We start from the raw sequence: 27,580 nt of genomic DNA on the forward strand, positions 1-27,580 counted from the left end.
TTTCTTTTCTTTATAGATTTTATCCCACATTTCCGGCAAAATGTTACCTTCCAAAGCAGCTTTAAAAAAATGGGAGGCAGGCCCTGTCATCACGTTTACAAACTAAGTCAAGGGAAGGGAAGTGGAAGGGAGGGGGAGGTAGAAGAGGGAGTTCATATTTCAAGGTCAGAATAAAGTGGTGAGCTATAAGTGGGCATTTATATCCAGTTGTTGCCAGGCTGCTCTTCCCTTGCTCTGCTGGTGTCCTTGCTTGCATAGTGGCTGGCAGCTCTTTTCTCCTTTGGCTGACGGATGGGGCCAGAGCACCCTTTCCTATTGCTTCTGCAGTCTTGGGACAAATGAAAGTCAGAAAAGAGTGCCACATTTATTTATTTATTTCACGTATTTATATGCTTCTATTTAAGTACCTTGCCCTCCCCAATGGAACCCAACACACATAAGACTGCTAGCTTTCCTTTTTCTAGATCAGTAGTTGGGATTTGGCAGAGCCTCCTTCGTACCCACAGATTGTCAGACAGTGACTTCCTTTATATTGCAGGCTTGTAGACCACCCCCTCATCTCTCAGTGAGTGCCAGCAGTTGAATCATGCTGACCTGCTATGGCTCTCTCAAGTCAATGCCAGATCTACTAGAACCTTCAATTCCTGCAGCTACCAGGGTCTCATGCTCATTCTGATTCCTCCTTGCATCACAACTTCTGCCCCTCCTTTTATCCCTAGCTTTTTCCCAGCAGCAGAAATGTATGCACAGTCAGAAGTGCAGAGAGGGGGAGAGGCAAGGGCGGGGGGGGGGGGAGACTCCCATGAGGCCCAACAAAGCTAAGGGTCCCACATGTTTTGGTGCATATTGCCTAAGGTTAGTGGACAAAGAAGATTGCACTTGTTTAATGTTCCCCTTTGACCTTCAGGACAGTAGCTAACAGAAAACCTATTCCCAGAATTCCCTGTGCATAAGCTGCTGTGCTTCCTTCCTTGATGACTGCAAATTGGAACTAGGAACAATTCAGAGTAGGAGGAGGACTATGTCCCAGTACCAGGGGCAGACTTTAGTAATATGGTGCCCTGAGCAAGGACAACATTTGATACTCCCCCAACATATTTCTTATTTTCACAATGATTCCTTATTATATTGAGTGCCTTCAGCTCAGTGTCCTGTGCTGAGGAATCACCTGTACCACCCTAAATTAGGCACTGCCAGTACCCACTGGAAGCTTTGCCTATCTAGTGAATCATCATGTACTTAGATAAGCTATGCTATCTACTGACAGCATTTGGGAGCAGGTGCAGAAGGATAATACATGAATAGCTGCACCTCAGCAGAGCCTCGTTCATCCTCATGTTCCTAAAACTATGATTTGTCCTAGGCCTAGATAACATCTCTGCAGCCTTGTATAAGGCAGCAGTCACTGCTGCAGCAGGCAGGCTGCCTCCTACAAAGTGCTGCTCCAGATAGCCACCTAAGATCAACTCTGTAAAAAAGCATTGTCTGCTGATACATATGCCAGGAGTGTGACAAGTAGATGGGTTAAAGGCAACCTCTCTTTGAACTGAAATAATTTGTTGTGCAATGTTTGCTCCTAAGGAGTTTTCAGGCCACGTGACTGGAACAAAGCGAGTGTGAAAGGTCATTGTAAGTATAAACCGTAAGGTGAGTAGATGTCTCATTGGGGTACCATGTTGGATGGGAAGCAGTAAACACAGGAGTGCATTATTTGTAGCGTTATCATCCCAGAAGCCCCCTCAAAGCCTTCTGTCGATATAGCTGTTTTCATGTGGACTTTCAACCACTGCTTATTGCTTCAGCTTCACGGACCTGCTTATATGAAGGGATGGGACACTGAATCTGAACTTTAAGCAATACCCTTCATTTCAAATTCCATCTACTTAGCCAATCCATTTCAGTAGAGAACCCTTTACCAATACAATGTTGTAACTTTTGCAAGCTGTTCCGCTCCTGCGGTTTTTCATCATTGTTTTTTTTAAAACAAAAAATAAAGTCACTGTGGTTAATATTTAGCAACATGCTCCCTCCTTCACTCTTTTCATTGTCTTTGCTCATTGGTCACTCCTCTCCTTTGCCTTAATTATCTTTACTAAAATAAAGCATATTTATGATAGCCCACACCTTGCAAAAGAAAAAAACATGCCGCTCAACGTGTGCAAGTCAAAGAAGCAGAAGACTCAAAATTATTCCATTGCATTACAGTACTGTATTTGGGTGTTAATTTATTTCCTTGGGCTTTAACTTTTCAGAAATAATTAATAAATACTTCCATTGATAACTCCATTATCTATTTTTGTTCCTTTCCCAGTTGCAAACTTTAAATTAATTTTAGCATTCTGCCTATTGCTGTCAAGTTCAAACCTTCTCCTTGCCTTCTTTTTTAAATAAAGACTTCTGCCACACCTGTAACCCTCATAACCCAATTGGGCTTCTGATGTCATAGACTGTGACTATGTTAAAGGTAAAGGGACCCCTGACCATTAGGTCCAGTCGTGGCCGACTCTGGGGTTGCGGCGCTCATCTCACTTTATTGGCCGAGGGAGCCAGCGTACAGCTTCCGGGTCATGTGGCCAGCATGACTAAGCCGCTTCTGGCGAACCAGAGCAGCGCACGTAAACACCGTTTACCTTCCCACCGGAGCGGTACCTATTTATCTACTTGCAGTTTGACATGCTTTCGAACTGCTGGGTTGGCAGGAGCAGGGACTGAGCAACGGGAGCTCACCCCATCGCGGGGATTCAAACTGCTGACCTTCCGATCGGCAAATCCTAGGCTCTGTGGTTTTACCCACAGCGCCACCCACGTCCCTCTTGACTATGTTAGTGCCCTATAAAAGGGCATTGGGGTCCTTCACTGACAAGGTTTACTACACTCCTTTATTCCTGGCTCCTATATATTTTTCTCTGTCAAGCGCCTTCATTTGTTTATTGATATATTTATTAATTGCATTTAGAGCCTGCCTTTTACTCCAAAGAAGTAAAGGCAGTGTACATGGTTCCCTTTATCCTCACAACAACCCTGTGAGGTACGTTAGGCTGGGAGACAGTAACTGACCCTGAGACCGTGTACACGCCATACATTTAACAAAAATTTAAAACACATTTCTCTGCATGCCCACCCCCAAAGAGAATTCGGGGAACTGGAGTTTCCCCCTCAGAGCTAGTTTCTAGCACTCACAACAAACTACAGTTCCCATGAGTTTTTGTGTGCGTGCATGCTTGAATGTCTGGCGTGTATGCGGCCGAAATCACTCAGTGAGCTTTATGGCCACATGGGAATTTGAACCCTTATCTCCCACAATGTTTGTCCAACACTCTAACCACTGCACCACACTGGCTCTCCAAGTGGCTGAGTTCTATTTCCAGCCCTGCAATTTATTCTCCTTACACTCTTCTCACTAATGCTTAACCATAGTATTTTATCTTTTAATCCTTGATACAATGATGTTCAGTGGCACACATCTTTCAACAGGTTTAGTAGCATCACCTTCTACACCCTTCATCCCTTTCTTAACCAAATAAACTTTCTTTCAAGTGTCTTCAGGTTAATGTCTCTAGGATACTCTGTTTCTCCAAGTACACCTTCAGCTATTCTGATTCTTGCAGGTTCTTACTGGTCTTTTTAGGATCCTTGACCTAATTAATGTCTTTTCTCACATCATTTATACCTACAAATATACATTCTCTAGCGTACAAAAAGCCTTGGGAATGGCCCAGCTAAAGCTAGGATTTTAAATTCACATTGAAGACAGTCTCAGAAGCCCATACTTATATCTTCTCCACTGAAATCAATAATACCTGAAAATGTTTAAGTCAGCCTTGTAAACAAGCCCTCAAAAGTTACTATCCTATGATTGACAGACAGGTGGCTTGTTTGCTTGAAATTGTTATTATCAAACTTAGGTGTTTTTCTTAACAAAAGTAACTCAAAGCAGCTTACAGCAATAAATAAATTGGTAGCTAGTGCAGTCACACCAGGATTGGTGTATATGTGTTCAGAGCATCTTGCTCTGGCTTGCTATGGGCTGACAGAATGGACTCTGTCCCTCTTCCAGCAGCCTGCTGAATTTCAATGCTAGGCAAGAAGGAGGCTTCCTTCCTCTGGTATCCTATGCTTTCTGTGTTGAGCACAAAGAAAATAAGTTACCTGTATAATAATTTATTCTCTGCCAACCCATGAATCCCATCACAGAACACCTTATCATACATGGTACCAGGAAAGTTTTTAGATACAAGAGTGTCTGAATTTTGGAATGAACATCTCTTTTATTTTACTAGAGCCCCTCTAGTGCTTTACAAACTTCAGTTATAATCTGATGTTGCCTTTTTTTTTAAGCATTACAAACATAGAAAACTAGAACTTACTTCTGAATAAATATCCACAGAATTTTACTGCTAATTTTCTTTCACTAAAGATTTGACATTGACTATTGTGATTTACATTGGTGATGCAAAGTTCCCATCAATTTGCTTGACCAGCTTCAAAATAATGGTTCTTGGTGTGTATGTTAGCTTCATACCATGATACAGTAGGTCCAACTTTTATTTAGCAGGAGATCGAACAGAGGTTAAAGAGGACAGGATTCCTGCACATTTGCCACAGTTGTGTGGAGGTGGCAATATTCTGCAGCTGCAGCTTGGATGACCACGCCTACACCTACTGATATTCCCCACTTTCTACATAACTTTTAAAGGTACAGGAGCCCTGCCCTCTTTTGCATCTGACCATCCAACTTGAGAATCAGACTCCTGAGTAGAGTGGCTAGATAATGAAAGTGGTTTCTCAGCTGCCATATATGTTAATGAGATATTGTACATCAGAACTCCTTAAAGCACTACATATAACAGTGGAATCCCATTGCGCTCAGTGGGACTTCCTTGAAGATCAGTGGGTGTAATATTGCTGCCTTTAAAAAAGCAAACAAACCCTGGTTTTTCACAATTAAATCTGGCAAGTCCAACACTGGTGTAGTCTGGTAAAAGGTTGGGTAATTCATGCAGTGAAGCTAGGATTGCCATACGTCTGGAATTTCCCGGACATGCATGGAATACTGCATCCGGAAGCAGTGTCAGGGCAGAAATCGTCAAAATGTCAGGGATGAGGTTCCTCATCTTGATGTATTTGGTTCATCTGATTTCTAGAATTTAAAAGTCAATGAAGCTAGCCAAACCTTATTGATTATCCTTAGTACTTGGTAAGTTGTAGTATGCCATCTCCGAACATTAAAAAAGTATAAATATTTTATTTAAAAATATAAAAAAAGATTTGTAAAAAAACTAGTGGAGGAAAGACAAGTGCATTAATGTTAGGAATGACAGATATAAATGAGACTTTTATGTGATAACCATAATGGGTTGGCTATCTTCATCATGTCCTGTTGTGAATGTTCCAGGGGAATCTGCTTGGCCGTCACTGAAAACACAATGCTGGACTAACAAGGCAAGCCTGTGCATGTTTACTCAGAAGAAAGTCCCACTATGTTCAATGAGGCTTATACTTAGGTGTGCACAGAACTGCTGCAGCTTAAATAGATCTTGATCTAATATAACAAAGTGATTCTTTTTTTTTTAAGCTTGATGATGGTGACAGTGGCATGCATGTATACAGAGCTTCAGAAAGAACAGGTTTCACAAGTCCCTACTCCAAAAAGCTTGCAATCTAAAACATAGAAGAGGGAATGGGAAATGGAGGTAGGGGTAAACGGGGGAATGTGAAATTATTTCAATTCCATGCACTTTGGTTGTTCCAAAAGTCTTCTACAAAATAAATGAATTTTGAGGAATTTTAAGGAAGGGAGGAGGTTGCAAAGGCCTTCTGGAGGCAGTTCCAGGCATAATGGGCAGGAATACAGGAAGAGCAGAGTTGTTTCAGGATGCAGGAAACCTCTGGACAGCTAAGCGGTGGACACAGGTCACAGAAAGGGATGCATTGGAAAATAGAAGTGGAGAGAGAAGTGGGAGGGCAAGGCTGCAGAAGAGCTCTGAAGGTAGTTAAGTTTGTGCAGGATCCAATGATGGAGAGGAAGCCAGTTTACCCATTTAAGGGCACTTTCCCAGTCTTTTATCAGTTCTGCAAGAGTCTTTGTTATACGTGACGCGTTAAACTTCAATTAACAAGCGCTGAACAATTTTAATTTTGAAAAATATCGCTATTGCTAAATGGAAGTAGAAGACCTGAGTATTTGCTTTTTGGCCAGTTTTGGAGAGAGCCCTATTCAATACAGTAGGGTTTACTTCTGCCTGAGCATGCACAGGAGAACAGGCGAGTGCCCACTGTTTTGTTCCTACTCAGGGTAGGTTAATGGGGCTGAAAATGGATGGCAGGGATTTCTCCCCCGCCGCCACTCCACTCCTTGCTGCCACGCCTCAGAACAGCCAGGGAAACGTTCAAGATAGGCCCACAAAGGGCCCTGCCCTTTCTCCGTGCGCCTATTGGCCGCTCGACGTGTCAGTCTACGCTCCTCTCTGAGTGAGGGCGCATTGGCTGAGCCCATTTCTGCGAGGAGGATGAGAGGCGGGCTAATATGAGAGCGGGGGTTGAGGCGTCAGTTGAGGAGATTAAAAAAAAAAAAAAAAAGCGCCCTCCGCCTTCTTTAGCAGCACCGCCCTCCTCTTGCATCGCCATTGGCGGGAGCTGGAGCTCAGTCAGAGCAAGCTGCCCTTTTTATTGGCCAGCAGTACAGCAGGTGGGTGTTGCTGTCCTTAGCCGCGGCCGCTCCCTCCCGGCTTGAAACCTCGCTGTTGCCGGTGAGTGTGAGGCGTTGAAGCTGGAACGGCGCAGCGGGTGGGGCGCTGCGACTCTCTCCGAAGGTGCCGGGTACCGAGTCTAGTCTTCCCACAGCGAGGAGCAGGAGCCGCGGCCGTTCGCCCACCCCCCCAACCTCCCGGGCTTTGGCCAGACTCAGGTGAAATCCTGCTTCAGGGACGGCGCGGGACGGGACGGGAAACACGCGAGAGATGGCGCTTGGCTTTCAGTTTGGCGCCGGCGGGTTGAGGTTCATCGCGAGGCGGGCGGGCGGGTGTGGCTTAACTTCTAGAATGCCTTTCTTCTGCCAAGCGGGCTGCAAGCCAGGAAGTGCCACCCACTGTGGGGGCATCGTCTTTGGAGGGGGGGTGGAAGCGGGGTGGGGGGGCAGGTGCAGCCTTCATCTCTTGACTTCCTTTCCCGCCTGGGGTGGGGGAACGCTGTGCAATTGCCACGCACAGGATCCTTCCCTTGCCGCACCGGCTACCTGTGCTTCCCCTCCCCCCCACCGCCCCTAACCCCAACAACCCTGCAGGGGAAATGGCTTTAAGACTACCGCCTCTTGCCTCTCTGAGAAAGCAGCTGATCGCGTGCTTCTCATCCTCTGCTGCCTGTTACTATATCCTGCTCTTGTTGCAAGAGATTAAACCTGCTCGTTCTCTCTCCTCGGTTTGTAGCTGGGGTTGCACCCTCTAATCATCTAAGGATTTCCTGCCCCCCTCTCTTCCCCCCCTTTTTTTAAAAAAAAAAAAACAAAGCTGGGAAGTAACGGGCAGTATACCGCTTGGCAGCTGTCAGGGCTCCCGCCTGAGTCACGGGCTGACAACCTTGTTGCAGACATTGCAATGGGCTTGGCTTCCGCCCGCCGAGCTTGACTTCCTCATTCAGTTGGCGCTGCTTGAGTCAAGCCAGGAAAGGGGGAGGAGGGAGCGACGGGGCAAGACGAAGCTTGCAAGAAGAGAGTCTCTCTGGTAGATTTTGCAGCTGCCCCCGTTCTCAAATGGGACCAACTTCTCTCTGTTCAGTCAACTTCCTTTGAATAAAAGGTGGTGAAATGCCCTGGTTAAGAAACAACGGGCGTTTATTTCCCTTTGGCAGGGTGGTTCAAACAAGAGTCCAGCAGTCCCAGGGTCTGTATCTGGAAGGAGCAACTTGTGAAAAGGAAAAAGAAATGGGACAAGATTCCTGCTCATGTGTTTATTAGTTGAATGTGGAAAGTGGGAAAATGCTCTGAGGCATGCTACTTCTAGAATATTCTCCTGTGGCAATTGTTGCTCTTGGGGAAATTCTCCAGTTGACTCTTAAGCATTGTGATAACTGTGAAGCAAGGATTTCAGAAAGTGGGTTCTCTCTTGCTCTTGTCCCTTGATGATTGTTGCTATCTTTCAAACTTATATTTGTGCTAGAGAGTCTAGGGGATCTGTATTGCCTCCCTGTTTTGGCTATCCCTTTTCCGTGGAGCAGAACTACTTGCTAGTTTCAATACTTAATTGATATAAGGAAAGTGCCAATGCCCATAGAGACCCCCCCTTTTTTTTACTGGCTGTGTCTACTTTTTCATTTTGCTCTTGGTCTTGCCTTTACTTTTTCTGTGTATAATCTGTGACTCTAAGTTACTTCCAACCAATGTACACCTGGAGAGTGGAGTCTGTTTTAAAAAGAAGACCCTCCAGGGCCTGTTTGTAGACAGCAGCAGCATCCCTCTAGACTAGAGATAAGTGTACAAAATAACATGCAGGTCTGACTTGCAGGCGTGCCTGAGAAATAAGGACTCCCCAAAGCATTCAGGATTTTACCAATCTGTCAGACTTGTGTACTGCTGGCAAGCAAGATGTGACTTGCATTTTCAAAAAGTAGCGTCTGAACTGGCAACAAATGACTCGCATACAAAAGTTTTGTTTGTTTCGCGGTATAATTACCCTGCAAATAGCCGCAACAAAACTTGGCTGTTAATGCTAACATGTGCATCTGTGACTAATGATTCTACCCATGATGAAACTCTAGTTTGAACTGCGTAGGTAAAAAAAAAATACTGTGGCTAAAGAGAATGTATGAACCCTGGTCCTCGGATCAACACACTTCTACAACTTCTTAAAAATGTAGTTTCTTCCCTTAAGCATAGGTGTGACACAACAGAATCCAAAGTAATGACTGCGTAATCAGTTACTGCTTGTATAAAGATACATTATTAGTCATCAGGTGAAAAAATGCTATAGTTTCTTATCTTTGCCACTCCAGTGAAAGCTGCAAACCTTTGCACTGGCTAATACTCTCTGACTCATGGACTTGCTGTCTGGAGCTATGACGTTATACTTGTGTATTCAACTGAAATGAAATAATTGAGATAAATTCTAGTCACTTATCTATGTGAATGTCTTGGAGGGCCAATACAATTAGCCTGCCATTTTGAGCCAAAAAGTATCATGTTAGCGGTTGATGTGAGCTGGCTTGTTTCTGTCAGTCTTTGAGGGCAAATTAGGCATATTAATGTAGCTTTTGGAAATAATTGCTCAGGAGAAAGCTTGTGTTGATGTAGAACTAGGAGGGTGTGTGGCTCAAGCGGTAGAGCATCTGCCTTGCCTGCAGAAAAAGGTTCTGACTCAGGGCTGGAAATGTTCCCAGTCTGAAAGAGTCTCTGCCAGTCCGTGTGGGCAGTACTGAGCTTTGGACCAATGTTCTTGACTCTGTATAAGGTAGCTGCCTATGTTCCCATGTTACCCTGAGCCCTCCTTGTGGTTCTTGACTGATTGCAGTAATAGTTACAAGTGTAACCTCCTTGCTACTGCCTTGTCTAATGCAAAACAGTGTTATAGACACACCCAGTTATTATATCCCCCACGATATTTCTTTCAATTGATACTGGGCAATGAGAAATATGTTTGTAGTCCTCTGCAGGCCAGTGCTATGATGGGTGTGTGGAACCTGTGGTTTCTAGACGTTGCTGGATTCCCAACTCCCATCAGCCCCAGCAAGCATGTCCAGTGGTTGTGGATGATGGGAACTGTAGTTCAACAACATCTGGAGGGCTAGAGATTCCTCACCCCTCAGCTATGATGACCTTCAACAATGGGGAGGTCCCTCAGTAAATGTAGGTAATGATTAACCACCACAGGTGACCAAGGGAGTGTTCATCCTTTACTGCAGCCCCAGATTTGCTACCTGTTGCACCTTGGATCAATCCAATCTACTTTTTGAAACTCTGGATATTTATTCCCCATCCATCTTCTCCAAGGAGTCCAGAGCAGATAGGGTGACTTGTAGAAAAATTTACACAGGATCAGTTAAACATGCCCAAATTAACTTTTGAAAGATTTGGATTCAGACTAAAGGGGCAGCATACCAAGTCAGATATAACTTGGTCTGAAAGTACTTGGAATAAAAGGTAAAATTGTCTGAAATGTAACAGCAAAATAAGCTGTCATCCATGCAAGCCCTATCTGTGTGCTTGAGGTTTCCAAGGATGGGGACAACTAGTAACTAAGGGTAATATCCAGTGTTAGTCGTGCTTAGAATATACATGTTGAAATTGAGAGACGAGTAATTTGTCCATTGATTTCACAGGTCTAATCCATGTATGACTAACACTGGAGATCTCTTTAAGAGTTACTGTAATTTGAGAGCCAGAAGTGACCAGTGAGTGAATAAGCATGCCCACTTAACTGCTATTTATTTTTCTAGCCTAAATTGAGATAGGCTTTTTGCACAGTACAGTCTTCTTATTTAATTTGTTATGCTTACTGCTGTGGCGTGCTTGGGCAGCATGTGACCTAAAAGTCCTGTATTCCATGAACTCCTGTTAATCCAGAGAGTTTGACTTGAATTTAGGGCTGGATGTGAAGGGAGAGTAGCACATTACATTCTCACTGCAGTTTTGAGAGTTAATTTTGGTACATGCTAGTCTTGTCATGGATAGCTTCAGATTATTTCCCTTCATGCAGAACCTGAATTCTGTTCTCCTTCCTCCTTGTAAAGGAGCTCATCTTGATTTTGGATATGTCTCCCTTAAGGGTTCCAAAATTCCTCTGTTAAGAGCTACACTTGGAGCCTTTAATCTCGTATTGCAAAATACTGCCATAAGTGCTCTCTTAAGAGGAAGTCTTGGAGTTACAAATACTTGGGGGAAGGAAGAAGTAATACAGTAGACTTTTGAGAAGAATTGGATGCCATTTACTAAATAATGGAATATTTGCCATAACGGGCATTCAGAGTTCAAAATTAGCTGGGCACCAGTCGCATTTTGCGACTGGCAACTGGCCTCCTGCAACTGGATTGAGATAGCAAGGAGGCGTGCTTTGCGCCTAGCATGTCCACCTGCCTGGCTGTAGTCATCTGGTCTGCTGGGCACGCCCACCAAACACCTGATTTGCCCAGTGGTGCAGCAGGAAAAAACACACTTTTTTTGCTTCCATGCTGCCACGCTGGGGTGAATCAGGTGTTTGGCAAGTAGAGTGGAAGCAAAAGACACGTCTTTTGCTGCTGCACTACCCTGCAGACCTCCTGATTCCCTAGCCAGCCAGCCCCCCCCCCCCCCCCGGTGTGGCTACCTGGTCTGGTAGCAGGGCAGGAAAAAACAAACAAGCAATGCACCTAGACATTTTGTTTTGGCGCCCACAGCCTAGGTCCCAGGAGCCACATGGCTTCTAGCATTCCTGTTCCAGTTTCTAACACTGGGCATTTTGATAATGTACTAAGATGGATTTACCGGTAGTTAGCATGTAAATCATCTAACCTGGAAGCTTGCAATTAACGTGGTAACATTTAATTTTTTGTTTTATGCTGGCCTATGTATTTTTAAATCTACAATAGTGAAATGTAAATTTAAAAAGAGGGAGAGTCTTAGAAAATATGCTGGATCTCTTCGCTTCACATCTCATGTACTAGTTGATTGCCAGTTTTTAGTGGGGGTTTTTTTACTGTCATGTGACCAAATCTTAAATGTTTTGTGCTACTATTGTACCATGTCAAGATGCTGCTGGTAGGAATACATATACATCCATCGAGAGAGAGAGAGAGAGAGAGAGAGAGAGAGAGAGAGCTTGTTTTGTTTTGTGGTATTACACAAGTTTTACCTTAAACTGTTGAATTCTGGCAGAAATCTTTGGCCAAGATTCAACTTCCCACCCACTTTGAGTGCATGAGTGAAAAGTGCTTCTGAACATGCATGAGGGAGGGTAAAACTTCAGATCTGGCAGCAGTCCTTTGTACCTTATGAAGTACCACACAATGGAGCCCATGACCTAGAAGGGTGCATGAGTACCCTAAAATAACTTCCACATTTGCTAGATTTTATTTTTTTCACTTTTAAAATTACACTTGTATTAGTTTGGATCCTGGTCATTTTATATCTGCTTTTCAGAAAATCTGTAACTAGAAACTGCTGCTGAATGGGCATAGCTCAGCCTCCAGCTTGTAGTTGGTGAGTGTTTGCACTATTCACCTTGAGCTGTATCTAATTTTTTTCATGTATTTGGACATGGCAGGTGTTCAGGTAGGCCAGAAACAGGCTGGCATGGAAGATAATGCAAGTTTCTCTCTTGAGCCTGGGGCAAATGTGCACTAATAATAAAAGGGACCATATTTCAGAGTATCTTTATTCTAACCGGTCTGTGCAAAAATAGTTAGTCAATGCATGCACCCAAAATGTCACTCGCTTAAAAATCTGACTTACAATTATTTACTTTCTAAAAGATGACTTGGACAAATGATGATCTACATGGGGGGGGGCAGGTTTTAACTTTCTACTCCTACATATCATGCACAGGATGACATTTATTTCTTGTCTAGGATGCCATAATAGGGCGAAATCTCCCAGAGAAGTCCTGGGAGGTACAGGCACTCCAACAATGGGTACTTGTAAGATTTTTCCAGTGCCATAAGAGTAGTCCTTCTTTTTGGAGGATGCTGCTTAGTACTTGGGCCAGATCCCACAAAGCAATTTCCTTATGAAGCAGCAATTCTGATACTTAGTTGCCATATTCCTACAAGACTGCTCTGAGCTATCAAATTTCCACACATCCAGCTTGCTAACAGAGCTATGGAAAATAGTATAGATCCACCTTAACAAGAGTGCCTATTTTCATAGATGTAAATCATAATTTGGGCATTTTTTTAATGTGGAGATTTTTCATGGCATGAACAGACTCAGTAGCTTAGATCTAGTTGTGCCATGTTTATATGCAAACTACTGCCAGCTATCAGCTTTTAGGCAAATGTCTTCTCTGATCTGATGTGTGTTCACTGTCAATAGCTCCCATCTATGCAGGCTGAAATGTAACAGTACTGGATTGCCTGAAGTAGCATAGTTCTTGTTGACTGTGAATCTAAGATGACTTTGTTCTTACCTTGACTTGAAGCACCCCTCCCCATATGACATATGTGACAAAAGAACATGGAAGGAAGTGGCTAAAGACTTGGTCGCAAGAGTACATAGACTGCTTGTGGTTACATACAATTACAGACTCATCCCTAGAAGCTAAACATTAAGTAACACATTATTAGTACCAATACCTAATTTTAGATTACTTCTTTCTTAGTACTTTGGGATATGTCCTCAGCTTTCTGAACATTTGCCTTTGCTGTTGATTTGTATTGAAGAAACCATTATTGTTGTGGAATGGGGATGGGGCTATATTTTCTCCACAATATAGACCATGGCAAAGTTTTCTCACCCTCCCATTAAGTTTCTGGTATCTTGCGGGTGGCACTGTGGGTTAAACCACAGAGCCTAGGGCTTGCCGAACAGAAGGTCGGCAGTTCAAATCCCTGCAATGAGGTGAGCTCCTGTTGCTTGATCCCTGCTTCTGCCAACCTAGCAGTTCGAAAGCACGTCAAAGTGCAAGTAGATAAATAGGTACTGCTCTGGTGGGAAGGTAAACAGCGTTTCCATGCACTACTCTGGTTCGCCAGAAGCGGCTTAGTCATGCTGGCCCCATGACTCGGAAGCTGTACGTCGGCTCCCTTGGCCAATAAAGCGAGATGATCGCCGCAACCCCAGAATCTGCAACTGGACCTAATGGTCAGGGGTCCCTTTACCTTTTATCCTGCAAACACTACTTCCCTGTGTATTTTGAGGAAAGGGGAAAAGTCACAGCACACTCGTGCCTTTACCCAAGCCTAAAACAGTATTGAATTGGTTATCCATACACCAATTAGACATGGGCTCTGAGAGAGGTTAAACAAGAGGATCCAAATGGTTATGCATACAGTAAAAAATTTATTGCCTGCCATGTTGAAACAACATGGATCCCAGTACCAATTTTCATTAGTCTATAGTAGTGGTTCCCAAACTTTTCCCCTCTGAGACCACTTGAACATTGCTGAGGGCCTTGGCAGACCACTTAATGATTCTCCTGCCTTTTAATTCAACCAAAGTGACTGCTAATAGAAAATGTGGGTGAGTCCTTCTCATAGAAGCATTCCAGTACCATCTTTGCTGTGTGAGAAGCAGTTGGGGAGAGGAGCTGCAAGATATTCAGGAAGCGTTGAACCCCTTGATCAGTGTGTCCTCTCCCAATATATGTGATGAGGCCACTCCAAGATTAAATCCACACAACTGCTGCAGTGTCTAATATTGCCCTAAGATGCTGTTAGTGGTAGATTTACATAATCACTAATCAGTTTGACAGTGGAACTTGAAATTATTCAGATCAGTTAGAAAATGCCTTCAACCCAATTAGCTTAGCAGGTAAGCCCTGCTCCTTACCACTGTTGGCTATGAAGTTACTTTCAAGTAGAGTGAAGCTGCAATTACTGGACTACACTATGGGGCTTATTTTTCATTTTGTGCAGTATTATGCAAGGTATTTAAAGTATAGACTTGATGTTAATGTGCACAGACTAGGTATCTTAGTTATCCCTCAGGTTACTATAGAAGAAATGAAGAGGGACAACTTCTGTGCTATACAGTAGTGCTGAAGCTGCTTGGGCATGCATCATGAAATCCTTGGGAATAATATATATATATAGAGAGAGAGAGTGTGTAAAGCCTTTAGTTACTTCCATGGCTCCAGCCTGCATTAAATTTCTTTTTCCCCCTCTTAACTAGCTGTTTTTCCACATTTCATATTGTTTAATAGTGTGCTTGTACAAACCTGCTACACACGTGTTTGAAGAGCAAGTTGTGATATAACACAAATAGTATTATGGGTTGTATCCAACCAAGTTCTGTTCAGCGCACACCCACTGAAATTAATGGACCTAAGTTAGTCAAGGGCATTCATTTCTATGGATCTACTCAAGCACTGGATACAGCCCCTAATGTCCTTTTTTTGTTGTCTGATATGAGGAAGCACAGCTGAGTGACCCACTAAGAACTTTTTCTTAGAAATGGTATTTTTAGGCTATGCTGTTCCAGCTTCCAGTTACAGTCTTACCCAGACCTCCAAGCTACTCTATCTTATTCTTAAACTGTTCTCATCCCCTGAACTTCTCTTTTTTGTTTCTCCTGGCTGTAACTGAGCCTTTAGTCCTTGAGTTCCCCTCCATCCTATTGCTTCCCATATGTACAACTTGCAGGAGTCTTCAACAATGTTTTTCCAAAATGAGGGGCAAATAGTTGGGGTACTCTTTCCCAGTTGGTGCCTTCCAAATGCATTGGATTACAATTTCCATCAGGCCTAACCAGCATGTTGAATGATCAGGAACAATAGGAGATGTAGTCCAAAACATATGGAGGGTACCAGACCGGGGAGGGAAGGCAGGTCTAGGGAATCTACCTAATGTTCATAAACTGTTCTTTAGAAGTAGACCTTTGACAAAACATGGCTGAAAAGTGACTCGCTAACTTTTTACCTTTCACCTATGTCTTCAGCAGTCCCAGTTACAAGCATTTCTTTATTGGAGGCTCCCAAGCTGTTTATGGCCTTTAGGTTATCTTAAAAACAAGCTTGCAACTGCAGTTTAGCCTACTTGTTTGTGTCCAGGGGAGTGCAGTAAAGAAGGGAGGCTGAGCCAGGAATGGTCACTGGAATGTCTGTGTTTGTGCACAACATTTCTCCTTTGTGTTGGACCAACACTTGCTTTTGGATAAGGGAACATCCCAGGAAAGTAGTGCTGGCAGATGGCAAAGGGCTGTGCCGAAGGGATAGGTAACATTTCTGAGTAGGTGGTCACAAGGCTTTTAAAAAGTTGTATATGATTATAATTCTGTATTGAAATTTTGGAGAGCTTTAGTTGCTTAAGATACTCAGATGACACTGAATGTTCAGAGCTGCTGCTTCTATCTAGAACTAGTGATTAAAAATAGTTATAGTCCCAAGAGCCTGAGGCTGGCTTTCCTATGAAACTAGCTGTCACTTTAGCCAAGTTGCCAGACCTTATAAAACTCATAATGGAGCAGGAAATGAGGGATTATCATTACAACATGAAAAGGCAATGGTGTAGCCATAGATTCCTGATCATGGACAATTATTTGCTTGTTTCCTTTGTGGTCACGAGAAGGTCAGGATCAGTGGCATTTTTTAAAAAAAAAGGTTGTTGAGGGCGCGGCAGATCCTTGTTCCAATCTGAGCCAGACAGTACTAATGTTGGATCTGCTTTGGTCCTATCCTGGCCCTCAGATAGAAATGAATTCAATTCATGAATAAAATCACTTGTGGGGAATGCCAACAGCCTCCTCCTTCCTGCTCTTGATCCGTTAGAAACCACTTGCCCTACTTTTCTGTCTGCTCCTGGGATAGTGGTGGTCTGCATTCAGAGAGAAGGAGCTACTGCTGCTTGTGTCAGGTATCAGGCTTTTGCACTTAAATGTGGACCAGAAAGATGATACAGAAGAAATGTCCGTGAAGAGAGAGTGCTTTAGAAGAAAGAAGCTTAGCATTGATGCAAATTGCAGAGTCCGTGAAAGAATGAGAAGGCATGATCATAGATGGGAGGGGTGTTGACTCTGACATACGTCTTGCATGAACTTGACTGGGATGGTAAAACCAGCAGAAGAGGCAGCCTTGCTTTCAAATCTAAGTAAATGGGAATAGTGTTTCTACCTGTGGCACAGCAGGGAAGCGTTTAGTTATTGGCTCTGATCTGCTGCTGTGGAGGTATTGTTGGCAGTACTTTGGGCTCCTATGCTGAGCACTCAAAGCCTGCGGGGATAGGAACTTTTGCTTCAATATTGTCCTCTTGTGCAATGTCCCAGGCCTGTCTCTTAAGATCCTGTTGCCCAGGGAGACATGGTGAACTCTAAACCAAACCCTTTGAGCAGCAGGGCTGGGCTGGAGTCTCTGAAGCCACTGCTGTCATCTTAAAGTGGGATTACTCTACTGAGTGGTCACGAAGAATGTGTTCTCCCTCTGGAATGTTTTCCTTGTGGGCATGCTGTCTCTTTCCTATGCTGAGAAGGCATGTACTGCACACATGGTAATAGGAAACAACAGTTTCAGAAAGCATACTATGCTACATTTAGCTTGGAATAAGATATATTCCAAACTTTTTAAGCTTTGGGTTGCTGCCAGTTGGGCTTAAGTGTGCTGCAGATGGAGTTTGAAACTAATAACCACCTCTACACCCCTCCCCATAACACAATATGCTATTTCCATGCATCAGTTCCCATACTCTGTAAGCTGAACTAATTAATATCAGCTTCACTCTTGAGTGCAACGTGTCCTAGGACTTAACTCTGCAGTTGGTTTGTAATGGCAGGAATGGCCTGTCACTACTGTGGCGTTCCATTCCACTTTTCCACCCCTGCCATTGCACTTCTGTATTTCAGCAATGGTGATTGTGTGGGGAAAGGGTGGTAAGACAAAACATGATTAAGGGCAAAACATGATTCTTAAGAAATACAATTGTGCAAATAGCTTTCCTAGCTTTGAATGCAAAGTATTTTGCCTTGGCAGTAGTACCCTGCCCCACCCCCCAATATTCTAATCTGTTTGCAGGGGTACTTCTGTTTTTTATGTAACCACGAGCCCATCTAAGTTTGCATGGGCTCTCTAGTTAACCAGTCGCAAGCCTTCTGAGAAGAAAAGCCCAATCGTGGGTTTCCCTTGCCTCCTGTTATAAGAATGTTTCCCTTTGATACCATACAGAGGCTAGTAATGACTTGTTGGTCTGCAGCTGGCATTCCTCAAGTCCTGTAGAGGTGAGTCTGGAAGAGTGGAAGAAGGAAATGGTTAAATAATATAATTATTTAATCTAAGATTTGGGAAGCAGCAAAAGCCAAACAATTCATCATGAAGAGAAAGATGACTTCTAAATTTAAAGTGATGTGGAACTTTTAAGAAGAATCAGTTAATTTTGTGTTAACAGTTGCAACCAATAGGGCCAGAATATGGGGATAATCTTAACATGTGAACCATATGGCTTGGGTTGCATATTCTGTTTGTACGTAAAATGGCAGAATTGCTACTACCTTTCCAATATAGGTAATTTGTGGACCCTCCCTTGCAACCACACTGATACCAAGAGGTTTATGCCAGTTAAATTTTCACACGTATTTCATGTTGTGGCATATAAAATTTATATTTCCTTAGTTCAGAACTTGCTTGACACCAAGTGAATAGTGCAGTTCACATTTTTGAGTGGTGGCAGCCCTATACCCTGGGATAATAAACTAAACTTAAAAATGAGTGATCTGAAGTAGTGCACCCAAGTACCATGCAGCTGCAAAAAAAAAGTAGACTACTTGAATGTCGAGAAAGAGCTCATATTCCTGGAGAGAGGGACTTTAACAGTTTCTTAAGGCTGCAATCCTATGCTTACTTACCTGGGTATTAGTTCCACTCAATTCACTGGACCTTGCTTCTGAGTAAACCTGTATAGGATTGCACTGCATATCAAATGTTATTGTGACACACCATATTTAGTTTGTGTGAAAGCCTTGACAGTTATTTTCCCCCACTGTCACAGAAAGGTGCCTCATTGCACTTAACATTGCTTTTATAAAAAAGTGTGTGTGTATGTGAGTGTTGTGAAATACTTATCATTGAAACAAAGGCTGTGCCTGTATGAGGAGCAACTTGAACTTGTGAACTATAGAGCCCTCTGGCTTCTCACTTGTGTTATAATGTGGCTCTCCCAACTCAGCATTCAATTTTGATCTTGCAACTAATTTTCAGTTGCTCTGACTCCTTTTTTACTGCGCAACATCAGCAACAGGATATTGCTAATCAGAGTGCCTCTCATTTCATAATTTCAAAAGTCAAGGAGTGTACTGCTGTACTTGTCACCTCAATTAATCACAGAGTACTTTCAACAGATTTCTCTGCTTCAATTGCTCTGTGTTACAGAATGCACAGGTATGGGGAATACAGTAATGCCCCCACGTACAATTAAATTGGAGAAAATTGGGCATAAAGACTTCAGATGACAACTTTGCATGTCCAAAGGAAATGTGAGACATGAATGTGCTTTTGCCATGTTTGACAAATGAAGCTCAAACATCTTTATAAGCTGTAGAAATTTCTACATGCCTCTGTCTTTAAGTACTGTAGTTTGTGTGCTTCAGATTTTGAGAGTAATTGAATGTGTTGCTCCTGAGAATCAGAGGCTCAGTTTCTCCACAGATTCAGGAGAATACCCAGTGAATCGGGCTTTGTCCTGTAAGCAATAGGTTTAAGATCATGATCACATAGTGCACTTTCACCACCTCACCCCTTGCTTAACCTACACACTGCACTTACCAGTTAGGTAGCATTTGCTGTGTAATTATATCTTACTTCTTCCCCCTCCCCCTTACACTTGAGCAAACCATGCTCAGACTGCTTGAGCAATAGAAGCTTGGTTCCAGCAGAACAAAGTGCAGTATAACTCTGGGAACAACTTTCATTACAGACTTCATTTGGGCTATTCTGTTGCAAAGCTTTGCATTTGATTTAGGTGGGAAAGAACTAACTGCTTAGGTCCTGTTAGGGCTCAATAGTTAAATACTCTAAACTGGTGAAAATGAACTGTCATCTTTCCCTGAAGATGAGGCTTTAACTACAACTGAAAAGGTTATTGTCTTCTCACTCTCCAGCAACTTTGCCTGGGGCATGTTGTGCAGTTACCTATTTGCAAGAGCGTGCAATGCTTAAATCAGGAAAAACTGTGTGGGTTAATATTCATTGGATACATTCAAGTAGCATGGTCATTTAGAGACAAAATTTCCTGTTTGTTAAGCAGTCTTTCTGCTTATACTCTTTTATATTAATGTGCTGACCTTGATGAGCAATGGCAGAGTCCCAACAGCAATTCTGTGGCCACTGATAAAGTAAACAGCAGGCCAAGGGGGTAATACAAATAGTACTGGAGAAATAAACTGCAAGCAGTGTGTCCTGTTTTTCCAGATGCTTCTGAAGCCTAAAGGAAGCTTCACTTTTTTCAGGGGGCAGGTTCTCACAAAGCTTTAATACTAGAAATCCTGCAGAAAGGGTTCAGCAAATGGAATGTCTAGATTCCTGAAAGGTAGACTGTATCTCACCCTCTCCTTCCCAGTCTTGTTGTGCAGATGGTGTATTCAGTTGTCTGCCTTCATCTGAAACACCTGGATCCTGTAGAAAGCTCAGGAGTTGAGAAAGGATCTCTTGTGCATGTTCAGCAAATAGTTTATTGAAATGTTCCCTAAAAGAGAGGTGCAGGTTCCATAGTGTGTGGGGTGCATGGTATAACTATGGGAAGGTGGGTGGGGCGCTGGTGAACTAGGAAATCCCTGGTTCGAATGTCAGTGTTTGGTTACATACCCAGTAGGTGGCACAGTGCAGCTCAGATTCTGCAGAATACTAATTGTGTGTCGCAACTCCATGTTATGGCTGGGTGAGACGTTTGCCAAATCCTTACTGTTACCACACTCTTCTTGCGCAAGCTGCTTTTACCCTTTGCAGCAAGGGGGAACATATTGGGGGAGGTGATTTAGTAAGAAGAGTTCACTTTCCACCTTCTGTTAGAATTTGGTAGTCATGCATGAGTCTGCTGTTGTCGTGACCAGTTTGGCTCTTATACAGTTCTGTGTTCTCTTGACTTCCCATTTTAAATAGAAGAACAACAACCTACCCTAACAAGGTGACTGTAAGGATTACTGGGAATATATGTGACTCCTTGGAGCAGGGATGCGGAACCTGTGGCCTTCCAGATGTTGTTGGGCTCAAAGTCCCATCAACCCTAGTTGACATAGTCCAGTGGTCAAGGCTGTAGTCCAGCAGCATCTGTGTGGGGTGTGTCAAAGTTTGCCCATTCTTGCCTATGCCTCCATCACATATATTATATACACCACAGAGGCTGCATTTGCATTCCCTCCCATGGCTGATTATGGTGTTAATTAACTTTTGTAATGTCTGCATGCATGGCTAGACTAAGATACAACTCCTCCCACCTTTCCCCTTCACTTCACATCTGTACTGAAAGGACTGTGGCTGTGGTGCACTACAATATTATGAGTAAGGGAAGGTGACAGTGCTTCGCTTGAAATTTCTTTTGCTCACGTGAGAAAGAAATGTTTGCTCTGAGAATGCTGAAACACCCTACAGTCTCCCTTAAAGCTACGTGCTTGAGATTATCTGAGTTGCTTCTAGATGTCTTGGTTATGACTAAATCAAAGTGTGGATGGTAACAGGGACCACACACCTGGAATTAGCCCAGCTTTACAATAGAATGGTAAAGAGCCAGTGGGCAGGAGCACAGGAAAGAGTCTCTCCCAAACTACTGCTGTTGCAAGGGCTCCAGCAAATTTCATTATGGTCTCTTCCAACATCAAAGGGGTGGCTACCTGCCCAATACTCTTGCTGTTTAGCATTCCGCCATGACTGCAGATGTTGATGTTATATCTGTAATTAGCAGATCAGTTCTAGGAACAAGCTGGATTCTGCACAGTGGACCCAAACTTCTTTCTTAGTTGAATTTTACTGTTCAGTTTAACATTTATGTTGGCTTCCACTAACTTGTATCATCTTATTGTACAGCAGGAGGTATCCAGTAAGATAATGCTTGCTTAAAGTAGGGGATTCACCAGCTGCTCCATTGGAGAGTCTGTGCACTTTTAACATCTTAAGAAACTTGGCTTCCATTAAAAAAAAAAAAAAAAAAATAGCGCTGGGAGAGCGCTTCTCAACCCAGTGCCCTCCAACATGGTCATGGTCAGGGCTGTTGAGAATCTTTGTCCAAAACCTCTGGGGGGCACCAGGTGGGAAAAGCTGCTTATGTTGAAAGAAAATTGCTGAAAAACACATCAACTAGCAAATACTCAAATGGTCAAAATCTGTTCTGCATTGATAAAAATGGAGCAGCATCACTAGCAAGCAAAAAAAAAAAAAAAAAAAAAGGGAGGAAGGGGAAAATGTGATGTGCTACAAATAAATGTGTGCTGCGAACTTGAACAGTTATTTGTAGCATTGGAAGTTTATTCCTTCTTCCACCCCCTTTAACTAAATCCTATGCCTTGTATGTGTGTGTAATATAAAATATAATTTTCTTGAAAGCAGGCATAATATTCATTGGACACATTCAAGTACCATACCCCCGTCAGTCTGAGACCAAATTTCCTGTTTGTTAAGCAGATTTGTTGCTTATGGTCTTTTATATTAATTTACTGACCTTGTTGAGCAATGGCAGAGTCCCAAAAGCAATTCTGTTCAAGTGGACTTGAATGGTTGAAAAGTGTTTCCTGTGATAAACATTCATCTGTTGGTTAAAATGTGGTACCTTTTCACAGCTCATAATGCTGATAAAGTGATGTGCAGATCATGTTAATGATACTGATAAGGTGCAGTCTTTGATCTCTCAGCATTTTTCCAGCATACATTCAGTGTTTAATAAGTTACCTTTTCTGGAAGTAGACAATACGGACCTGTGCTAGAGCTGACTTTCACCAAGTATGGAACACTAAATTAGGTAACATAGTTTTTTTTAATAGCCCATTTTAAAAAAATATATTTAACAGGTGACAACAAAATGGACAAAAAGAAAGAAAGAAAAACAAGTACAGAATCCAAGTTATTTCATGGAGAGAACTCATAGTTGTGACAGCATAAAGGGGCAATAGGTTCAGTTAGGGTGTATGATTACTAGTGTGTGTCACTTGGTGTACTGCTGATAATTGTTGTCAGGATGTGGTGTGAGCTTCTTCACATCCTACAACTGGCCTGTTGCCATTTCCTGTTAAAGCTTACAGTTTCTACTAGATCATCATATGTGTGACTTAAGGAAGGTCTAACATTTTTCCTTTTCTTGGTCCCTTGCTGTTCATCTTATAGACATTGTCCCACCCTTACTCTGTTGTTTACACTCTTCTTTTTGCATTTAGTAATGACAGACATTAATAGTTCCTTTTTTTGTTTTCAAATGTCCTACAGTCAAGGAACACGTAGATTTGCTTTTCACAGAAGCCCTGTGAACTAAAGTGGATTCTGAAAACACTCCAAGGTTCCTTCTCTCCTTATGCTGGCTAGGTCTTTTCAGTCTTGTCACCTTCTGTGTGAACTTGGTGTGTGCTCAGGAGCATGTTTAATATTCCCCCATGGCTGTACATGATGTGGCTCCCTGAGAATCTCCTAATAAGATTATGGTTGCTATTGGATCAGTTACCTGGATCAGAGCTCATAAACTATTCTAGTAGAACCTGAGCCCATTTTCTGTGCACTCTTAAGGCTTTTCACGTACCTGACTGCACACCTGTTTGTGAAATGTATGGATATGTTGGTATAATTCCACTGCTGTAAGAATGCCCCCCCCCCCAAATAATCTTTTCAGTTCTTCATAATTTGTATTATGAATTGGAAATGTTTGCCAATTACTTCTCGGAAAAAGTGAACTCGAGTAACTGGTCGTCTTTGTGAACAATATTACAACAGGGGCCCCTTCTCTGCTAAGATGGGGAGAAATAGATTTATGTGCTGCTGGGGCAGGCGAGGTGGAAAAACTGTGGCCTGCTAGATGCTGTTAGACTGCAACTCCCATTGCCCCCACTCATTGGCACGGCTGCCAGGGGCTTATGGGATTTGAATTTCAATGCTAGGTCCTTGCTGCTGAAGATACCTAGTGACTTAGACTGTGCACAGGACATGGAAGTAAAATTTCCAGAATGTCATGCATCTCAAAGGCTGTCAACCAAAATAACTCTTTTTCTCTGAAGGCATGAGGAATGACAAAACCATGCCAGATGTATTCTAAGCAGAAAGGGCCTAAAGAAATAGAAGAATATTTTAAGCTGACTATACAGCTCTTCAGTTAGTTTTCAGGAAATGATGAAACTGAAAGTAACCAAATTCAGCTGGAAACGCTCATTCTCCTGGTGTGTCTTGCTCAATTATGGCCAAAAAAGGCAAGTAGTTAGATTCTTGGAAGTTGCAATTGCAGGAAGCTGTGTAGCAGAAGTTTAGACTACAGCTGTTGCCTTGCCAGCCTTGATACAATTCTGAATGCAGTACAATGAATTATTCCCCACCTTTTCCTTTGGCTCCTGAGTGACAAATTTATGGATCTAAATCACCAGAGTTTTCTCCTATTTTAGCAAAGACCTGTGGCATATTTTTGGCTCCAACACTATGATTAGGCATCATGAAGCATGGTGTATCACTGGAAATACTTGGCTCTAGGATAGTTCTTGTTTGTTTGAAGAGCTTTTATTGGGTTTTACATAATGTAACTTTTTGCTTTTTGATGTCTCCAGCAAATTCTGCCAGTATGAGCTTCACATTGGTTTTATTGCATTAAATATAGCCCCAGCACATTATTCCTGTTTAATTGCTTCTAATTTGCATCTGGTTGGTCACTGTGAGAGGATGTTGGACTAGATGGGTGATTGGCCTGATCCAGCAGACTCCTCTTATGTTTTCAATTTCGAGCAAAATCCAAAGTGCCTTGTTTGCATGGTTAATCATAAGTAAATGCATATTTAGGTGAATGCAAGCTATCTAAACACTTGCTTTTGAGACTAAGCTGACATAAAACTGATGGCTTTCTTTCTTTCTTTCTTTCTTTCTTTCTTTCTTTCTTAGAAAGGCTTAATGGAAACGTATATCCACAGTACGTCCTTGAACAAGTCTTGCTGTAGTTTCCCAACGATTTTGTAACTTGGTTGACTCTGGAGGGAGACCACTTTGTATTCTAAATGTCTTCATGGGCAGCTTTGGCTAGCAGCATGCAGCAGTATTGACACTGTGGTGTGCAAAGGCTGGCTGAAAAGCTTGGTTCTTGACAGCTGTATGCATGCACACACAATGCAGAGAGACAGGAAGTTTGTAAGGTTTTGAAATACCTAATACAATGGAACACTTGTGTTGCATAGTGAGCCACATAAAGTGGCAAGTATAAAATTACTTTGCCTTTCACCTCCTAAAGTAGTTCTGAGGTTCTTTTCTCCCTGTTGAAAAATAGAAGTGGCTACCTGGCAGCCACTTTTTTCTAATCTCACACCCCTGCTCTAGTCAGGGTGAGTCTCCTGCCAGCCTGGAGGTTTTACTTTTACTTTCAGGCTATTAACAGATGCCACAAGGGATTGAGTGAGGCTGGCGGCCCAAGTTAATCATTTGTAGGCGTAATAGCAAAGAAAGGAATTCTAATTTCTAGATAGGAAGAAAAAACTACCTGCTTTCCTACCCATGCTAGGGGTGCCAGTCTGTAAATAGCTGCTGTATGCTGTAAATAACTGTAGACCACTGTAGACTTAGTCAGTATTTCTTCAGCTATCTTACATTTGTTCCAGGGAACTGACAAATGTTGATAAGAAATCGGGTTGTATCATAACTACTGAAAAGTTATTAACCGTAGCAAGTTTTTCATCTCTCTATTTCCTATGATTTGGCATAACTTAATATCATTTTACAGTTTCATTGGGGTAGAACGTGTATATTCTCCTCAAGTGTGACCCATCCATTTTAAATAGCTGTTTTTAACTGAGGAGGAAACCACTTTGACTATGTGAAACTGCCCCCCCCCCCAAGTCTAGTTAAGGCCTAGGGGGAGGAGGCTAATTGTAGCCCTACCACATTTTGTTGATATGTAGTTGCCAGCTTCTTGTGTGTGCCTTCAAGCTTGCTTCTTGCTTGCTTGAGTAATTGGATTCTTTTATGCATCCGGTCACTGCCTATTTGTGACCCACAGGGGCTAATGAATCTGTGGGGAAGCAATAGGTGAATAGTTTATCTGGGCATGCAACTTGGAGTCAATGGCCTTGTCTACTCAGAACCCCTTTACAAGGACCTAAAATATCTATTCAGTCATCTCTAGCGTTCTTGCCTCTATAGAGTGTTTAAGCTGACAACATGAGCCTACTTCTAATGATTGCATGGCATTTAAGCAGTAACATGGTCAAATATTTGAAATCTGTGTTGGTGAGGGAACTGGTGCCTATTTCAGATGACTCAAAGGTTGTAGTGTCAAAATGTTGGCAAGGTAATAACATTGCAACTTCTTCTTTTCATAGGTCCCTGGTTATAAACCACCATGGCTCAGAGAGATGCTGACAAATACCTCTATGTGGATAGAAACTTCATCAACAACCCTCTTGCTCAGGCTGATTGGGCTGCCAAGAAGCTGGTGTGGGTCCCATCAGAGAAAAATGGTTTTGAGCCTGCTAGCTTGAAGGAAGAAGTAGGAGATGAAGCCATTGTGGAGCTTGCAGAGAATGGGAAGAAAGTGAGAGTCAACAAAGATGATATCCAAAAGATGAACCCACCCAAGTTCTCGAAAGTGGAAGATATGGCTGAACTGACCTGCCTGAATGAGGCCTCAGTGTTGCACAATCTGAAGGAGCGATACTACTCAGGGCTTATCTACGTGAGTAATGACTTTTTCTGCTAGTAATAGGATCTAACTAAATCTTACATGTCCCCAGTCTTATACAATTTCCCCCTGTCTACATTCTAAACAGTACTTTCCCTAGTAGAGTTTTTGTAGAACATGTGATGGAGTGGCTTGACTCTTGTGTGTTTGGTTTGGAAGATATATTAGAAATCATGTACAGCGTTTGACCCAAGCTGAACACACTCTTCATGTAGACACCTGGCTTGCTGCTTCTGTATCTGGAACCTCAGTATAAAAGAGCAGTAAAACTAAGACTGCAAAATAACAAAGCTCAGCTGCACATAAGGCAGTTGGGATATAAAAAAGTACTGTCTACTTTCAACCAATCAGAATGCTGACCACTAAGAACCTCTGAATTGCCTAGTTGTTGCACTTCAAGCCTCCAACATGTGGTGCTGCGAACAGGTGATTCTCGGTCAGGGGAGGAGTGGAGCTTGCAGTCAAAGATAAACTCCTCCTGGAAGCAGAGTCAAAAAGCACTTGTATTTAAAAACAACAACAAGCAAACCCAAAACAATTAGTAGTTAGCAAGCCTTCTACCAATTTCCAGTTTGTCACACAGCTAAACCAGCGAGTGGCTGGGCACTGTGTTTGGTATCCTGAATAGTGGATAGAAAAAGAATGAAAGAAACATTATAGAGTACAGGTAAGAGAGATGCCATTAATGGTCTTCTCTATGCTGGCTGGGTTACCATGCAAGCAGGAAATGCCTAAGGACCCCTGAAGAGGAGCCCTTTCCACCCCCTATAGCCTCAGTTCTGTACTGAGGCTGTACACCCTACTCTCCACTAGCCAGAAGAATGCTTCACAGTAAGGCCAAATTTCTGTTCTTGGCCAGTAGAGGAATGGATTATACAGGCAAGGGATGTACTGAAGCAGTGAGCTCTCCATCCTTGGGCGTGCTGCAGATCAAAGACACCATACTCAGAATTTTTTCCCACTTGAAGGCAATGCCTGATGCTCTACCAGAAGGACGCTTCACAGTAAGGCCCAACTCAGTTCAGAATATACTGAGCAGGTAGCTTTAATTCAACTCTCGTCAAAAGTGGCAGCAATGCTCTCATGAGCTTGATGCCATGGAAACAAGAATATTCAATTGTTTATACGTGACTTAGCATGGACT

The 27,580-nt window shown here is 42.7% G+C and overlaps 1 protein-coding gene across 8 annotated transcripts in view; it reads left to right on the top strand.

Annotated features, from left to right (window-relative positions):
* Window positions 1-27,580, top strand: part of MYH9 (myosin heavy chain 9) — an 84,298-nt gene that overhangs the window by 4,762 nt on the left and 51,956 nt on the right. Inside the window, exons 1-3 of one of the 8 annotated variants that reach the window (XM_083400715.1) lie at window positions 6,458-6,688; window positions 10,309-10,380; window positions 26,078-26,430. In XM_083400715.1, coding sequence (XP_083256841.1) covers window positions 26,098-26,430 — 333 coding nt within the window. In that variant the 5' untranslated portion in view covers window positions 6,458-6,688; window positions 10,309-10,380; window positions 26,078-26,097. Of the gene's footprint in view, window positions 1-6,457; window positions 6,908-7,600; window positions 8,088-10,308; window positions 10,381-26,077; window positions 26,431-27,580 lie in introns of those variants that run through there. The other 7 variants (XM_083400714.1, XM_083400713.1, XM_083400719.1 and 4 more) reach the window with 7 other exon arrangements.

Source organism: Podarcis tiliguerta, assembly GCF_965153285.1.
Source record: "Podarcis tiliguerta genome assembly, chromosome: 10".
Taxonomy (NCBI): Eukaryota; Metazoa; Chordata; class Lepidosauria; order Squamata; family Lacertidae; genus Podarcis; species Podarcis tiliguerta.